This window comes from Aptenodytes patagonicus, chromosome 11 (assembly GCF_965638725.1).
Source record: "Aptenodytes patagonicus chromosome 11, bAptPat1.pri.cur, whole genome shotgun sequence".
Lineage (NCBI taxonomy): Eukaryota > Metazoa > Chordata > Aves > Sphenisciformes > Spheniscidae > Aptenodytes > Aptenodytes patagonicus.
Window position 1 is genome coordinate 2,777,673 of NC_134959.1, and position 18,056 is coordinate 2,795,728.

General features: G+C 41.9%; 1 protein-coding gene across 1 annotated transcript in view; it reads left to right on the forward strand.

The window, feature by feature from the left end:
- Positions 1–17,459, forward strand: part of ZCCHC14 (zinc finger CCHC-type containing 14) — a 55,299-nt gene extending 37,840 nt beyond the window's left edge. Inside the window, exons 4-13 of the mRNA XM_076348970.1 lie at positions 2,404–2,475; positions 2,686–2,795; positions 4,731–4,825; positions 4,918–4,972; positions 6,442–6,715; positions 8,094–8,185; positions 9,625–9,752; positions 10,157–10,297; positions 10,384–11,850; positions 13,183–17,459. Of these exons, the coding sequence (XP_076205085.1) occupies positions 2,404–2,475; positions 2,686–2,795; positions 4,731–4,825; positions 4,918–4,972; positions 6,442–6,715; positions 8,094–8,185; positions 9,625–9,752; positions 10,157–10,297; positions 10,384–11,850; positions 13,183–13,238 (2,490 nt within the window). The 3' untranslated portion in view covers positions 13,239–17,459. The remainder of the gene's footprint in view (positions 1–2,403; positions 2,476–2,685; positions 2,796–4,730; positions 4,826–4,917; positions 4,973–6,441; positions 6,716–8,093; positions 8,186–9,624; positions 9,753–10,156; positions 10,298–10,383; positions 11,851–13,182) is intronic.
- The last annotated feature ends 597 nt before the right edge of the window (positions 17,460–18,056 follow it).

Below are 18,056 nucleotides of genomic sequence, written 5' to 3' on the forward strand. Positions count from 1 at the left end.
AAGAATTTAGACTCCTAGGTCAGTGCTGCACATGTGGGAAGAGAGGTAGGATGGTCATTTATCTTTGCATTCAGCATTGAGGGGAGTGTGAGACTGTGGCATATGGTTCAGGTGTTACTGCTTTTAAAAGGGGTGTTGAAGAATACAGAAGATAGCTATGGAAATTATTCAAGGCTCGAGAAAAATGCCATGTAGTGAGAGAGTTAAAGAACTTGACTGAAAGATGACTTCGAATGTCATATAAAAGCGTTTTCAAAGGGGAGAAAATATTTTTCTTCTTTGGCTAAGGGGGTGTTAATCTAGCAGAAAAAGGCATAACAGGAACCGTTGTCTGAAAATTGAAGCCAGACTAATTCAAACTGGAAGTGAGAATAGTTTCTTTGGAATGAGAGTGGTTAGCCACAAGCTGCTAGATGAAGTGGCTTCCCCCCCGTTTCTACGCAGCTTTTGGAGGTTCGGTCATTGCTCACAATTTCTGTGGAGGGATGACTTCATTCTGTGAAACCTTGTGTTAATAGCAGAGACTGGATTCTGGGTGCTGGCGAGAAAGAATGACAAACTGCTTTTCTCCCATCTAGTTGGAACGACGTATTCCAAAATTCAGAATGCAAAGCCCAGAAAATGTCTTTGGCTTGCTTAATGAGGCAATAGAGCCAAGCAGTTGGTGAGAAAAGGAGAACCCGAAAGAAAATGGACAGTAGAATTTCAATTATCTACAACTTAAAAAAAAAAAAAAAAAAAGTTTTTCTTTAAAACCGCCACCCAAGATAGAGCATCAGTTCAGCATCTTCTTGTGATGTTGACAGCGTTAACCTCTGCGTGACTTGATCCATGGATAATGTTCTGAATTTTCTGAATCCCATGATTGTTCCATGTCATCAATATTAGAAAGGATTTTTTCAAGGCGTTTTAAAAATCTTTATGAAGTATGCAGTCGTCTAGACTCCAGTTACATATTAGTATCTTGTGAAACATCTTTTCCTATTATAAATTTTTCTATAAATACCAGAAATTACTTTTACCAGTATTTCACTTGACAGCTCGTAACTGAAAGAACAGTACATAGTTTAGCTGAGCTAATAAATTGCTGTTTGCTGGATTAGAAACCCAACTATTAAATGTTTTGTTTAGTAGCTTGGGAATAGAAGGTCAATAGATAGAGCAGTTTAGTGTTTTCAGCATCGCTTGGCAATGCTATTGTTCCCTGCATTTACAGTTCACATTATTGTTTTATGAGTATTGACAATTATAACAAGTTAGCAAAATGTAAGTCGTAACAAATGTCTCCTATATTTTCTGAAATTTCTCATGAATTTAAAGAAGTATTAATTTATCACAAACTTTAAAAAACAAACAAAAAACCCCACAGGCTTTGTAAAACCAGAAACTGCTTAAAGTTTTCTTTCTTCTTTTCTTTTTTTTCCCCCCTTACTTTTTGTGTAACAGCTCTGCAGAGAGGAAATTCCTCCATTATGTAATATATTTTGAAATACTCTCCTCTCACCAGTCTTTTTTGGCAGCGTTCTGGTGGCTGGAAAAACTTTGTGTATGTTTTCAGTTGTCATTGAAACTAGTGTCATGTGAGAAGATGGCCTCCTGAGTCTTAAACACATAAAACCAGCTTCTTCCCCTATAGAACTGCTGGAGATCCGTATGCCTTCCAAACGCTTTGAATAGATATCTTCAGTCTGAAGGGACTTATTGGCCAGTCTCACGCTGATATTCTTCGTGCCAAGAAGTCCTGGCTTTTGGCTCAGTTAAACTAATCATCTACCAACCAATAAATGCCTCTGTATCTAAGAATGTAATGACTTAATGAAGAAAGCGTATGGGAAGAGATACTGAACTATTTCCTTTTTCTAGGGCATATACAAGATGGTGTCTAAAGAGCGTAGCTAGAGCAGTAACTGCAGGTTTCATTTCTAAGGTTTTGCCTTTTTTTGCAGTGGGGTGGTTTGCTGCCATCTTCAACTTTGCATGGCATATGGAATTGATTAATTATAAACAGGCACTGTTGTGCCGTGGTGAGTTGTTCATATTGTACATCAGATTCTACAAACCAGCTGTTTTCTTTAACAATAATAAGGAAAAAAAATTTCCATTACTTAGTAGTCTGTTCCTTAATGCTGGATGTCTGCAGCGTGCAATGGCTGTGTAAACTATGAAGTGCTTTTTCAAGCATTCAGAATAGTTGTTAAGTATAATAACAGCAAGAATCGGGCAGGGAGGGAGGACTGAGTAGTAGTTACTTGTGCACAAAAAAAGGTTTTCCTTATTGATGTCACACCTTACAAACTTTCTTGCAGTCTGTGGGGGACATTTGATGCCTATTATTGATCTTTTGGAACCAAACTTAAATCCCTGACTATTAGTTACTAAACTGAATGCTTTTCACTTCTTAAGGTCCTGTGGTCTGATTCTTCAGTGACGTTGGTAACCAAATCTTCCGCTGAAGTGACTGAATTTATTTCAAAGGTAAAGGCGACATGAAAAACACTTCAAAACCAGAGAGATGTTTTGTCCCTATGTGTAATTTTGTTCAATGATATTTTTCAAAATGTACTGAGATAATACAGATAGATTGAATTTCATAAAATGCTTGACTTATAAATTGCTGTGCCTTGAATCTTAGATGAGTAACAAGTCGTCTTTTCACTTCTTATTTGTAATATCCTCCACCTTTAGCTATCTCAGCTGTATCCAGAAGAAAACTTGGAGAAATTCATTCCTTGCCTAGCTGGTCCAGATTCATTTTACCTAGAACGGAACCACATGGACCTGGAATCGGACCTTAGGTATGCTGGGTTTTTTCTTGTTGTGGGTTTTTTTATCTTGACACTTGACTTTTTTCACCCAGTGGAAGAAAGAAACAGGAAATAGAAATATTATGTTCATATTCTAAATTACTTTCAAGAAATGAGAGCCTGATCCTAAGCATTATTTCTTGATGTTCTGCTAATTCCAGTGCATAAGAATTTTTCAGGAATTCTTTCTTCAGAAATACATATGGTAATAATATTCTGTATTAAGCTTCCTGGAGACTTGACATTTCCTCATTCCTTGATAAAAACAAATAGAGGATCATTGGCTTTGCAGAAGCTTGGTTTGGGCTCAAAAATAGCCAAAACTGCTTTAAAAAAAAAACAAAACAAAACAAAACTCAGGAAAAAATAGTTGCCTGAATAGTCATCCTTCTGTATCGAGGGATGGGTTGTGGGGATTTTTTTTCCCCCCTACCCTTTCACAGAGTTTTTTATTGTCTCAGTTGTTTCAGGTTATCGTGGTGTTTATTTTAGTTTAATTTTAAAAAGGTAGGTATGCATGTATATATTATAGCCATTAAATTCTTGGAAGCCATTAAGAGCTAAGAAATTTTTGAAGCCTTAGATAGTACCTCCTCACATTACCACAAATCACCTGGCCATTATCTAATCTAAAACACCACTTTAAAAATCATCATCTGTGGCAGGTCACATCAGTTCTCTCTTTCTAAATACTGAAATAGTTTTGCTAGGAAAATTAGAGGGACTAAAAGTATTTGCAGCTACTACTGTCTTTATCTATGCAAAGTATTAAATGACATTTTAAAATAGTAATTAACTTTTGTTAGAGCTTCTGCTAAACACCTATTTTCCCTAAGTCAAGACAGACTTTTGTCCACCATTGGCAGAGTCACAGTGGATATTGTTTTTCCATAGTCAGAGCCAGCAGGTGCACGCCTCAATTATTTTCCACGGCAAACAGCGTTAACATTTCAAACAGTCCCTTCTGTGCTTTGAGGATCACAGCCTATTGATGAGAATCAGGTAGGGTAAGAGAGAATGCTTGTTGCTGCTGTTTAGCTAGCAACAGTCTCTACAAATCTGGGTTAATAGAACAGCAATCTGCATTTAGACAGCAAAGGTTGCATCTTTGGAGCAGAGAAAGAAGCTGTTTTGTTAAGTGCTGCGTATTTGAAAAGTTCAGAAATGAACTGTGATTTTTTCAAGGTGGAAGGCACATTTGAGTGTGTGTACAGTTGAATTATTTTTTAGTCAAAGACTTTTTAAAAATGACAACTACAAAGATAAGGTCCAAATGCTCTCTTTTTTTTAACAACTTTTTATGCCTTTTTGAATCTGTAGAAGATTTGGCAAAAGGCAGTCAGGTTTGCATAACAACAAGAAGTCTAGTCATGTTGATAGAACACATACACATTATACATCGCAAAGTTTTAGGAGATTGCCATTTTTTCCCCCGAAAGAGGCACAGCAATCCCAAGGAAAATGCGACATAAGTTTTACAGCCTTTTTCCCTACACTGCCAGACTCTGCATCTGCTGTTTATCTTGAAGAGGAGAAAATTAAATAACAGATATATCTATATTTTACGGTCTTCAGGTTCATGAATTTGAAGGGAAATTTTCAAGTTTATATTTGAACATTTTCTGCCTTACAAGTGTTCAGTGTTCCTAAATTAAGCATCTTTGCTGAAATACTAAACAGAGTGAAAGCAATGCAATGGTAACAAGTGTTTAAGTAGTATTAAGGATAAGAATATCCATACGTTTCGAGCCTACTTTGAATCAGATTTGCGTGGTGGTATTGATTTGAAAGGTCTTTCATGTTTTAGTTTCAGTATTTCAAATTCAATTTCAAAATTTCACATGCAGTCTACGATCATGATTGCATAGGCAGCTGCAAATCAAATATAACAGAAGGGGGGGGTGTTTGCTTTTGATGAACATGCAGGTATTTGGCACCATTACCTTCCCATGTGGTGAAAAACGACCACGTTAGAAAGTTCTTCAGCACTTCATCTCCTTCACAGCAACTTCAGAGTTCAAGTAAGTTTAAATAAAGTTTAAAAATGAATTTTTAGTACTGATACACATTTCATAAACCGATGCTGTTTGTAACTTCTGTTTCCTGTTTTTAGATCCTGGCAACCCCTCCCTTTATAAAGTAGGAACTACGCTGGGAACATCTGGAAGGTGAAGTATTTGTTTACTTTTGTTCTGGTTCGTTGTAAAACCCCATTACATAGGTAATTATCTGTCTCCCCTTGGGGATTTATTTGAGTCTACACTTTCATACTCATCTGTAGCAGATTTTAAGAAATTATAGCCTTCGTGTGTGGTCTGCCCAGAACAGACAAATGGTGGGAATATTGGTGTCAGGTACTGGCATTCCTAGTGTTGTCATTTGTTCATTCTTTAAATGCCTTAAGGAAACACATAATAATAACTGCAAGAGCTCAGTATGGGTAATTGCTTGAAGAAAAGTTTTGCAGTGAGTTGATCGCAAAGACAACAAAACTTAGGTAACAGACAGTTAAAATGTAACATAATTACTGGAAATGGAAGATAGAATTCAACTTCAGCTTCAAAAATAAAGCATATAAAATGTAATTACCATTGGACCAAACTTTCTAGCATCGTGACAGAATCTCTCGTCATTGGCGGTTATGAAATCAGCAGCGGCTCTCTTGTCCTAAGAAATGTATGTGTTCAGGGAAGAATTTAGGGAAACTTTTTGACCAGTGTTACATGGGAGGTGAGATCAGACAATTGCAGTGTTCCTGCTGGCAGTAAAACCTACGAACACCCGTTCGAAGCAGCATTTCTCAAAGTGTTTAAAGCTGTAACCACTAATTGGCATCAACACTTCCATGTTGAGCTGTGGTGATGGATGATTTCTTTGTGATCCGCTGCTTACTGCGTAAGTCGTAATGGTCTCAATCACACGCTTGAAAGGAATAATGATCGTCTGAATTGTAGGCACAGATTTGGTCATCCCTAGTATAAGTCTTCGTGGGCAAAGGGAGACTAGAGCATCTCCAAAAGGGGTTTTTCTCTCTACAGCGTATTTGAATGTTTCCTTGTACAGCAGGGGTTTTCCTTTCAGAGGGAGGAAGGAAACTTCTTCCAAGGGAGTTAGAAGCCAGCCTTGGGAAAAGAAGGAAAGAAATTCTCTTGCCTTTTGTTAGGATTTAACAAACTCAGAACTCTCTCTCTTAAGAGGCAATTTTAATTTTCTCCAACAAAAACCAGACCCCTCCGAGGAGCCAGTGTTGTGGGTTATTTTGCCACTTCCACATGGAAAAAAAATTTCCATGGGATTATATTTGGGCTTCCTTTCTTCTTTTTAATAATGCAAAGCTTGAACCATGGCCATTCTCTCTAAACCTTTTGTAAATCACAGAGAGGTAGTAGAACATACATTATCTGTGATTATAGAAGGAAACCTCTGCTTAAGCTGAAGATGGGTCTTACTATTTGCCCTAAACGGCACTGTTTTTATTGTGCTAGTGAACAGCATAGGTACAAATCTGTAACTTGGATCGAACGGTGCAGGTTTTACCAGAAATCCTGGAAGTGGTAGATTTGTATGGCCGTAGTAGCTGAACTCTGGGTGAGACAGATTCAATGTGCTAAATCAAATTATGTTAACTATTTTGCAGACCTATATGTGGAGTGGCTGGCATTCAGTCTTCTCAGAATCACGTTCAGCACTCGGCTGCTGCTCCCGTTGCACTACCCCACTGTTCCCACGCAGGAGGTACTGGCTCATCGCTGGCCTATCGCACCCAGATGGACACCTCTTCTTCACCCATGTTAATGTCTTCCAGTCCACAGACCCCTCAGACACAGGAGCAAAACGGGATCTTAGACTGGCTCAGGAAACTGCGGTTGCACAAATACTATCCTGTCTTCAAACAGCTCACAATGGAGAAGGTAGGGCAGTAGCTTAAGAAAAGGGAGCCAGCTTTTAAATTATCCTTGTATCCTCTAGTGCGGAGAGAGGGGCTGCAAACATCTGCATTGAGAATCGCAGAAGTTATTGGCAAATGCTGTGAAGGTTTGCACTCTCTTGAAGCAATAATATTTTGATGAAAACATTCTTTCTATTTTCGATCTGTGTTGTGTCTGGGGCCTGGGCTGTTCAACAGCTGCCACCTGTTTCAGAATTCTTCACCGAACACTTGAAGGTCCAACTTGCATGCTGTCTTAGGAGCTCTGCTTTGGCTCCCTGTTCATCCCTTTGATGTGCAGTAGATAACTAGAATTTGTTGATTTTTTTTTTTATTTCTGCTTCTTGATTGATTTTTCACCCAAAATATTTGGTTATCCTTATTTTAAAAATCAGATTCACAGACTTCTGACGTGAACATTAGCGTGTGCACGTACCTGCAAGTGAATGTGAGGGTTTTGTTTTCTGCAGAAATTCTTGTGGAAAAATAATCGCTGATGTATTTGCATAGTAAGAGTCACGAATGATACCTATGTGTGCTGGATTTTATCTAAATAGAATACTTTTACAGCATTTGCCCAGCTCCATCTGTAAAATTCATGTCCTCTTACTGTCTTTTAGCCTTGAACGCCCTCCAGTGGACTAAGTGCTTAGGTTGAACCAGGTCTAAATTGGGATGGCTTTGTGCTGGTTATAGTATGTTGTATGTATTCAATTATAATCTGTTACCAGAGTCTTCTGATTCGATTTTCTTCATTATGTGAGGGGAAATACATAGTGGTTTTTTCTTTAATAAAAGTAGCAAAACTCTGCCCATTCTAGTGTGCTTTAAAAAAGCATGTATTATTACGCATACTTTTCTGGCTTTAATTTTCATTACATTATATTGTGAATGTATATATTTTATTTTCACATTCTATATCTATATTTTATTATAAAATTTTATTTTGGAGTATGTTTTCCAGTTAAACTGATGAGATGACTGCACATTGATTTCTGTGTTAAATGACACAACTAGGAAAACTAGAGTGATTTTTTAAGAGAAACAGATCCTTAAACTCATTTATAGCACAAAGTTTTGTTTTAATATGTACACGAATTACTTCATCTTTATTGTGAATAGTTAATATAAGCACACACCTAATTAAATTTAATCTACGGATGTTCTTTCTTTCATGCCAGTCCCCCACGCTTTTATTCTACACTGATTCTATAATTTAAAACTGGAGTAGAGAGTTTCTTTGAATAAACATATGTTTAAAAAAATGGCTTTAAAGTTGCCTTTCAGAACTGATCTTTACTGAAAATGTAAATAAGAATATTTCAGGCTGTAAAACTAAGCACGCATTTTTTCTTTACAAGTTTCTGAGTCTTACTGAGGAAGATCTGAATAAGTTTGAATCCCTCACCATGGGAGCAAAGAAGAAGCTCAAAACCCAGCTAGAGTTGGAGAAGTAAGTGGCGGGGGGGAACTGTCTTTTTAAGGTCATAAGGTATTTAATGCAGGTTTTACTGTGGTCTTTGTTTTCCAGACCATAAACCTACCAGGATTCCCACCTGTAAATACGGATGCTGCTTATCTCCCTTCCTCTGCAATTGTGTCGGTTACTTTGAAAAGCTCTTGAAACGGGGGCTTACTAGATAATATTTAGTACTTACTGGTTTACTGTTGCCTGTTCAGGGTTGTGGTAAGGATTACCAAATGTAAAGAACTTGTGAACTCCGTTTTAAAAGTATATGGCAACCCAGTCGTAACGTAACTGCCTGCCTTCACCCATCATGTTGACAGCTTTTCTAAGGAGGGGGACATTTTTTAAATAATTTACAGAAGATACATACTGTTGCTTAGGGTTTTTTTTTAAACTTGGATAATAGGTATTGTAAAGCAGGTGTGCAAAGCCCATTTAGATTTTGGGCTTACCACCCGCCTGAGATTCACGGGGTAGGAGGGAATCAGGCAAGCAAGCCACTGAGCTGTAGGGATTGCAAGCTCTGGTGATGCACACAGAAAGTCAGGGTGCCCAGCAGGACTTTTTCTTTGTAAGACCTGACAATTTTTTGGCTTCCAGTCAGTGCGGATGGAGCACAGCTACTTTGAGAGCCTCCTTGGTGTCCCGCGGTGATCCAAGCCAGCTGTGGCAGCTTGCAGCCGCTCAGGCCTCTGCTGACTGCTGGAGCTGGGGTGCGGGTTGCCAGATGATACCCGTACAGGATCTGGACTTCTAAATTTGTATGGGGACAAACCACTGAAAGTCAGGGCTGCTGGAGGTAACCCTGGTCTCAGGAAGATCACAGCTTTATATGGTGAAGGTGATGTAAAGAACGCCAGCGCTCTGTGCAATATTGATAGCCCTTTGGGGAAACTGATGCAACAGATTGTCCTATTTTTTATATCTCCACTTAAAGGGAAATGTTTATTCTGAAGCTACTACAGTTACTTAAAAAGCAATTAAAAAAATCCAAATCCATGCCCATTTATCAAAGCTCCTTGACAGCATTTTTTATCAGTCTTACTTTTTCCAGAGTGTATTTGCAAAATGAAAACTTTGGACTGCGTTTGGCTTCTCTTTGGTTTTGCTGTGCGTGGCTAGGTTTGGGACGCGCTTACGTAATGTGTGATAGAATTTAGTCACCATTTGGTGGTGTTTTACTTTATACAAATAAGAGCATTAGTATTGTAATCAGACAGCAGATAGTCCAAATGTAACTGCTGGCAAGAAGCTATGGTCAAGATTGATGTCATTTCCAAATGTTTCCATTTGAAATTAGCATAACATTTTAGTGGATTATTTAATGGGCTTTGTCTGCTTCAGTTTCATTCAGAAATTGATTTATCTATTGTTGTGCTTTAGCCAGTTTTTGTTTCTTCATACCTTTCTCCATCACCCTGTAGAGAAAAATCGGAGAAACGGTGCCTAAACCCCACAACACCTTCTTCAGTTACCAGCAGCGGGGTGGCAAGGGTTCCCCCTACTACGCACGTAGGGCCTATCCAGAGTATTCGTGGCAACCATGCTGCAGGTAAGAGAGGAGCAGAGGACACTGCTGTGCTCTTGGGGCTGAATATGTCCTTGCACAAGAGCAAGCTCATTCTTATACTGCTTTTTCACCAACCTGTCGTAAGCTTTATCTTCCAAAATGCCATCAGCTTAATAGGGAGCAATCAAAAAGTTTGATTCCTGTGTATATGGAGTGCAATAAAAAGCAGTTGCCTCTTCACGGCTCCTGTGTGAATGGCTAGCTGCACTAGTCAGCGACTGTTACGCCTCCAGAGTCCTGCTTCTTAGCCGATGCATATCTCTGTAAATCTTGAGCATCACTGTATGTTAGATGGTGTCGTGAAACAGTTGTAATTAGGTCCTGTCAAGTAGGTGTTACCCCTCTTGTTTGCCTTCCCTGATTGCTCGCACACCCTTTATCTGCAGAGCTGCGAGTGGATGTGGATCAGCCAGCCCACCCACTGCCCCGGGAGGGCAGCTCTTCCGAGTACTCCAGCTCTTCTTCCAGCCCCATGGGGATCCAGACAAGGGAAGAGAGCTCAGACAGCGCCGAGGAGAATGAGAGACGTAAGCAGAAACAACCAAAGAGGGTGCCTGTGTTGCCCAGCTTTGTCTGGGGAAGCAGTTGTATTTATAGATGTTTCTGTCCCTAGGTTTAGAGATTCACTTAGACGGTTCGGAAAAGGAAAAGCCGGTGATGTTACTGAATCATTTCACTTCGAGCTCTGCCAGACCCACGGCTCAGGTCTTACCAGTGCAAAACGATGCAGGCTCCAATCCGTCCGGCCACCACGCTCTGCCAATGCAAATGATGTCAGCGGCCTCTACTCATATCACCCCCATTCGGATGCTAAATTCAGTGCATAAATCAGACCGTGGCAATGCAGACATGAAGCTACTTTCATCGTCTATGCATTCACTTTTATCTTTAGAAGAAAGAAATAAAGTTTCTCCTGGACCTAGGGGCAGCATAAAAATGGAAAAGAGCTTTGGAAATACGGTGGTGGATGTAATGTCTGCATCTTCTCCCCACCAGCCCTTGCAAGTGCTGTCAGGGGCTGCTGAGAACAGCTCACCCACATCTACTATTAACTTTGGTCCTCGAACCAAAGTCGTACATGCTTCGACTCTGGACAGAGTGATAAAAACAGCTCAGCAGCCAGGATTAATAGTAGAAACGAGTACTGCTGCCACTGTAACATCCAGCACAGTCTTCCACGTGGCTCGTCCACCCATCAAACTCCTGGTGTCTTCGTCTCTTCCTGCTGATTCTGCCATTGCCGGACAGACTTCCTGCTCCAGTAATATGCAAATAACGGTGTCCCCTGCAATAATAAATCCCCGGACTGCTCTGTACACAGCCAACACCAAAGTTGCCTTTTCTGCAATGAGCAGCGTGCCAGTGGCGCCAATGCAAGGCAGCTTCTGCGCAAACAGTAATGCGGCCTCCTCCAGCAGCCACCCCTCCACATCATTTGCAACCATGGCGAATTTGCCCAGCTGCCCCGCACCCAGCTCCAGCCCCACACTCTCATCTGTTGCTGAGAACAACTTCTACAGCAGCAGCAGCAGCAGCAGCAGTAGCAGCAGCAGCAGCAGCAGCGGCTCCGCAGGGAGCATCCCAGTACCAAACCAGAACCATCACCACCATCACCACCAGCAGCAGCAGCCGCCCGGGTGCATGGTGTGCAGCTCCTGCGGGTGTAGCGGGAACTGTGGGTCGAGTGGTATGACCGTCAGCTACGCTAACTATTTTCAGCACCCGTTTTCAGGACCTTCGATGTTTACTTTTCCATTTCTGCCCTTCAACCCTTTGTGTAGTAACGGCTACATCAACACGCAGCAGTACAACAGCAGCACGACTTTCCCCGTGGTCCACACCGCCTACAACAGCGGTATAGCACCGGACTCCGTAATGACTGGGCAGTCGACGTTTGCGGTACCGCCAATGCAGAACTTTATGGCGGGGACAGCAGGGGTGTATCAGGCACAGGGAATGATGGGAAACAGCAATGGTTCAAGTCACAAAAAAAATGGGAATCTCTCCTGTTACAACTGTGGGGCCAGTGGTCACAGAGCTCAGGACTGCAAACAGCCTCCCATGGATTTCAATCGACAAGGTAAAAGCAGGTGGAGGGACTGACGCGGGACGTGGCTTACGCGCAGAGCGTTGCGTTTAGCCAAGGGGAATGGCTGCGTACCCGAGGGCAGGAAGGGGGTCTGAGGGCAGGCAGCGCCGTGTCTTTTCATTTCTGACGCGCGTCAAAAAATCCTGTTCTTGAAAGCTGGTGGTTTTGAGCTATATTGGCAAAAGCCGAAACTTACTTTTGTGCAGACCCAACGCCGAGGACAGGGCCCAAGTAAGGCCCTGGGTCAGACCCGGGTGCTCTGCGGGGCTTGGGCTGGTTTCTGGGAAGGGGAGAAGCACACGCTGCGGGAGGGAGGGAGCTTCTGGGGGCAGATTACAGAGGAATTGTTGTTGCTGCTTACACCTCGTCATCCAGGTCATCTTTGTTTATAATTTCAAGTTCCTGGGGAAGCTTACAAACTGAACATCTCTGTTCCCCCTTTCCCTTCCTCCCCAAAATAGTAACATAAATGAAGAATTACTGTTCAAATGCTCTTGAAGGTCCTGTGTTTGCTGCTATAATTATTTTGTAGGGCATGTCGTTTACATGGTTACAGCACGGCCTCCTCCAGGAGAGAGCTGAAATCCTTATTTCCGGGCGGGAAACAACTAAGAGAGAAATGTTACTTTACCAAGAGCGCTTTCTAGTCCCATTTTTCTTTTTTTATTTTGATTGACGTATTGTGTTGAGATAATTTGCATGTGGTGTAGGCTTAAAAATTTAAATACGAACTTTTGACTGGAGCGAACAGCAAGGAGGTCTTACATTTTACATTGTGTCTTGTCTATAGCCTTTGTCTGCATTCATTTTTATACGGTGCAGACAGGGTCTCAAGTATTTGACCACTATAAATTCACAAGTGACTGGTTTTGAGGCAGCAATTTACAGCAGTGCTAAAACCTAACTAATTGGTGGCGTTTCTGTGGCTAAGTGTTTTGATAGTGGCCAATGGGGAAGAAGTGACGCTGCCTCGTCAGTCCTGATTCGGACAGAAACGTAGTCTGCTGTCTTTTTAAGCTGAATTTCATTGCATTAATTGAATTTCCATTTAAACTATCCCAAACGAATTTTTGCCAGCCCTAAAGCTACGTCTAAGCCGGTGACTTTCACTGTGTAAAACTGTGCTTCGATTTTCATTTCTGCCAGCTGCAGACACGTGCCTGTCAGCCTCTTCTGCGGCTTCACCGCGGCGCTGCAAGCTGGTGGTACGCTGTAATACTGCGTTACATGTCTAAGAAGCAGCAGGCTGTTCTGGAAAGTTCTGAGATGTAACGGGTGTGAGAAGGTTAATGTTGTTTAATTCTTCTGTTTCCTCTCCCCCAGGTACATTTAGGCTGAAATACGCTCCTCCCTCTGAAAGTCTTGACTCCACAGACTGATACTTTATCATCTGGCAAGAAAAATACTGTAAGCCATGGAGATACAAGGAGATTGAAATACAAAACTGAGACGTCCAGTTGCTGTTAAGCTTAATGTATTTTTTAATCCAAAGGTGCTTTACTTTATTAGACTAGGTAGAAAATCTAGCTTAGGGGTGCATCAAACCCATTTTTGATTGCCAAATTCAAGCTTGGATCTTGTTGTTGGAACTTCTGACTACGTGTCATAGGACCGATGCGTACTGGATGGATGGTGGAGCTGGCCAGCTGCATTTTCTGTTGCAAGTACAACATCGATGTACTTTTTTTGCTGGAGAACGTTGCCATATGTGGACTTCCTAAGGTGAAACGTCTAACTCCAGGGCAGCTACATTCTGAAGTGGAAGCTGGAGGCTGAAGGTAGGAGTGGCCGTTTGCCAGAAGGACTTTGGCACCCCTGGGCTAGGTAAAATGTCTACTTTTTTTCAAAAGTGATCAGGCACTAATCTCTGGGATTTTTAAGGATTGCACTACAGAAGAATGTAAAACTCTTCAAGCTTTCTGCACTTTTAGCAGACAGTGTCACTCTGAGACCAGTGCAAGAGGCAAAGAAGTTCCAATTTTTAAAAATTGGCACCAGCAGGCTATGTGACTTAACTACACAATAAAAATCTTAAGTAAGTCTCTCCTTTCCCTTCCAAAAGAACACACACGGCAGTTTCGGTTCCTTCTGGAAACAAACTTGTGCTTCATTGTCTCACTTATTACTAGATAGTGCTGGGTTCCCAGCAGCGGAATAAACTTAGTTTCCAAGGGTCCAAGTCCCAGAGACTCCAGAGTCATAAAGGCTTCAAGGATATTTTCCTGTAATACACAAAACAACCTTTACGTCCTGTTACTGTATATAGGTCTCTTTCACAGAAACCTTATTATTCTGCTTTTGTAAATGAATTTTAAACCATCCTAAAAAAAAGAACTCTGGCAGCAGAGTTTGTAAGCTTTTGCTTTACTTTATATAAAAAAAAAACCTTTGACTCCTACCCCAAGGCTTTTGCTACAGGATTCAGAAGTGGTAGAAGTCAAACATGTAAAAGGTAGTAAACTTCATTATTATCAAGACTTTGAAGGATTTATTGTCAGCCTCCTTCGTTGCAATAGATTGTAGATGACTAGCTTTGGTGTTAACTACTTAGCGTACATAATTTGTGGGTGACAAATCTAAATTAGGACTTGAGAGGAAGCCAAACAAATCTTGAACTGCTAATTTGGAACAGTTTGGTCCTGTCTGGTTGAAAGAAGATACTAATCCTCATGGCTCACCCGAGGAATTTGACAGCATTAAATGGGTGAGGCCTTCTCTTTAAAATGTCTGACATAGAGATATTTGCATACTGTAATTTGGAAGACACCTTTAAAGTCTGAAGCCTTGTTTACACTTGGGAGGAATTTCTTACACCAATTTAAACCACACCAGGATGAATAGTATTTGTAGTGGCGCAGCTGACTTTCACTTGGAAGCGAGGGAAGTCATATCCCAGGAGGAGGTTTTGAAGTGGTGCAGAGCTGCCCCGAGGAGATCGGGCCTTAGCAATGAAATGTCAGTGTGAGGGGGTAACGCAGCAGCGTTGACAGTCGAGACCTTCCTGGACCGTGTTCATAGGAAAGAAATGTTCCGGGCCGTCCTTCAGTCCCCCTTTCTCAGCGGGCGGTCGTCAGCCTCGCCGGGGAGGCAAGCAGGATAAATGAGCATCACCGGAGAGGCACGGTAACGTGAGATGGCAAGAAACCAAACTCAGTCCAGGTAGCGATCTGCAGCTGCTAGCGGATTTGGCTTCGTGGAAACCAGAATCTAAATTTGCGTAACGTTTGGGGTTTTTTAAAAAAAAAAAAAAAGGTAATTTTTATTCCTATGCAATGAAAAAAAAAAAAGAGAGATTTGTGTATTCTCAGCCCAGCTCACACTACCCGCGGTATCGCGCACACCGTTGAAATGCTTCTGTTCGCTCTGCCTGCGTTTGAGGAGGTTACCTGTATTCTAACGAACAACCTGCAGACCTGCAACACTAAAGTGATGAAAACTGACAATGCAATTTACTTTGCCTTAATGAGCTTGAGACAATGGTAGGAACAATCTGTCATGCTGTATTACGCCGAAGGAAACGCGCAGTTTTCAGTGACGATGTTTACTATTTACAGCTTTGAGGGTCTCTCCAGTGGCCTGGAACATGTGCTGAAAGCCAAACCTTAACATTTTTTTTTTTCACTTTTTTTAAACAATATTTTAAAACTGAATTGTATTTAAATAAACTGTATTTCAACACACACGCAAGTGTTAAAAACCCTCTCAAAATAGCAAAAATCAACAGCAAAAAAAAAAAAAAAAAAATTCTGTACCCGTTGCATTTTGTTTTAACGCCCAAGGCTGGGCACACAGTCTCGCCTGACATTCATCACGGAGTCGAAACCGTAACAAAAGGACTGTAAAACTGAACTTCTGTCCAGCAAACCGGTTCATTCCTTTCTTCAGAGCTTTCTTTGGGATTGTTTCCTTTGTGTAAAGTTAAGGCTGATGTTTCTTAAAGTGGCTTATGTGTACTTTTAGGTAACGTTTTTAAATGGTGAAGTCTGGTTTTAGAGTAAGTTCAAATTCGGAAGTCTTGAGTACCTTAAAGCAACCCGAGCGTAACAGAGAAATGTTTGATGAGCCAGCAGCAGTGGCAGAGCCTTCCCTAAATCAGAGCGAGTCGTGGCTTCAGATCTGCTAGTGAATGCTGTCCACTTTGTCCCGAGAACAACCAAAGTTGGCAAGTCCGAACAGAGCACTTTAGTTCCACAAAATAATCTGTTTTTAAAAGGCACAAGTCCATCTTTACCCCCCCCGAAAAGTAAGGCAGCTTGTTTTAAAACAGTAGTTCCAGCTTCACCGGCTGAAAGAACCAGTTCTTAAAACCTATTTTTATACATCGAAAGATGGAGATTTCAAAGAGCGCTATTTATTCCTATCTTTGTCCTAAAAGTATAAAAAGAAGTAGTTCTCAAGATGGATTTCACTGTGGACTAGAAATGATTTTTAAATGTAAGACGGAAGGGAATCCCAGGTCACCTCCCTGCAGGGGCACGGAGAAGTTAGCGATGAGTCTTCCCTGGGGGGAGCGAGCGACGTGCGGTGCGGTGTCAGAAGTGTTTTCCATTTGGGAGCGTTGGTGATGGAAATACTCGAAATAGGACGGAATTTCCAGCAAACTCCTCCTCGCGCTGGCAGTCTGCAAATCAAGCGTTAATAAATAGGCCAGGCTCGATGCTAAACAGCAGGAGAGCGAAGAGGGAAGCCTCATTTTAGCAAGTGAGGTATCGATCAGAGAGTTCCACAATACTTTCCCTTAAAATAACGTGGCACGCTCCACTTCTTGTGAAACTTTTTCATGCCGCGGTCGTGAAATCTTGGCAAATTAAGTGCCAGACTTCCGAAAACAACGGTCTAACACTAGACCTTTACCATTACCCACAGTTCTGTTTCATGCTATTTCTCGCTGGCAAGCTTCGGGGTGAAGGTACTCAAAAATGAAACGTAGTCTGCGGCGTTTGGCAGAGCAACGCTCCTCCCCAAAATAAAAATGACATCATCTGAAACCCCCGAATATGGGTTAGCTGTCTGTTTATTGGAGGTCACGGGCGCTCGGAGCTGTGGATTCGGGGTAGTCTAGAACGCCTGTTAACTGAGATGGATGTGGACAGAAATCCATGGAACCGAGCACTTGCAAGAGTCCGAAGACGCTTTTGCTGGACGAGGCCCCGGTAACGCTGCCCACCGCCCCCGCCCACCGACGTCTCTTGTAATAAACCCTTGGAACTACCTGTTTGCTCTCTTAAATTTTTCTTACGTAAGCAAGAAACGTGTTGGTACTGAAGCAGAAAGCAAATCCTGTGTGTTTTCAAGTGCAGATTAACAGCTTCTCTTGGACATAACTTTCCACTAGGAATGAAGGAAACTCCTGCTCCCATTTGAGCCATTTCTTTTACTTCGGTCAATTCTAGTATTACAAATTGTGCATGTAACTTTATAAATATTTTAAATAGTTTTGTAAATATTTAATATTCAGCTAATTTGATTTTGAATTGTAAATGTCAAGTATTCTGGTATTGGGATTTTTATGTTTTATTATACTTTGTTAAAAGTAAAATTGTACATTTTTAGAATGTTTTTATCTGAGTAAATTTAATGTATGGAAAATAAAGAGTTAAACAGAATCCCTTTGTGAGTTTTTTTTAATTTAAAGGGGCTTCATCTGTGTGGGGGCTCCTCCAGCTCGGCAGTTACCAGGGACTTTTTTTTTTTCTTTTTTTTTTAAATTCTCTTTATTACTTTTGCCGTCTCTCCACCCACAGACATCTGCTCGTGAATCGCAGATCTGTTACAGTGCTTGCAATTGCTCTCCGCTCCTTGACTCGGCTCCCGGCTGAGCCAAGGAAGCCGCGCTGCTCTGAAAGGGCTGGCGCTTGCTGCTTGTTACCGAGCGCGGCCGTGGCCTGACTCCAGCTGCCCACCCGAGCCCGTACCTGGTTTCACAGGGAGGGAGGAGTTGGGGGGGATGAGGAGCAGGGAAGCTTCGCGCCCCGTTCCGCAGGAACGCAGCAGCCGAGCCTCCGGGCTCCGCTCTGCCCCCTCGGCTCGCCCCTCGCGCAGGCTAGGTCTGCGCTGACTGCAGAGGAAGCCACAGGTCGGGGTAAGCAAAAGGAATCACCAGCTCACTGCATCCTTAAACCTTTTGCGGCTGGTGCCTGGGGTCGTTCCCCACGAGCAAGAGTCCTGCCCGCGAGAGCATCGGGACTCTGAAGCCT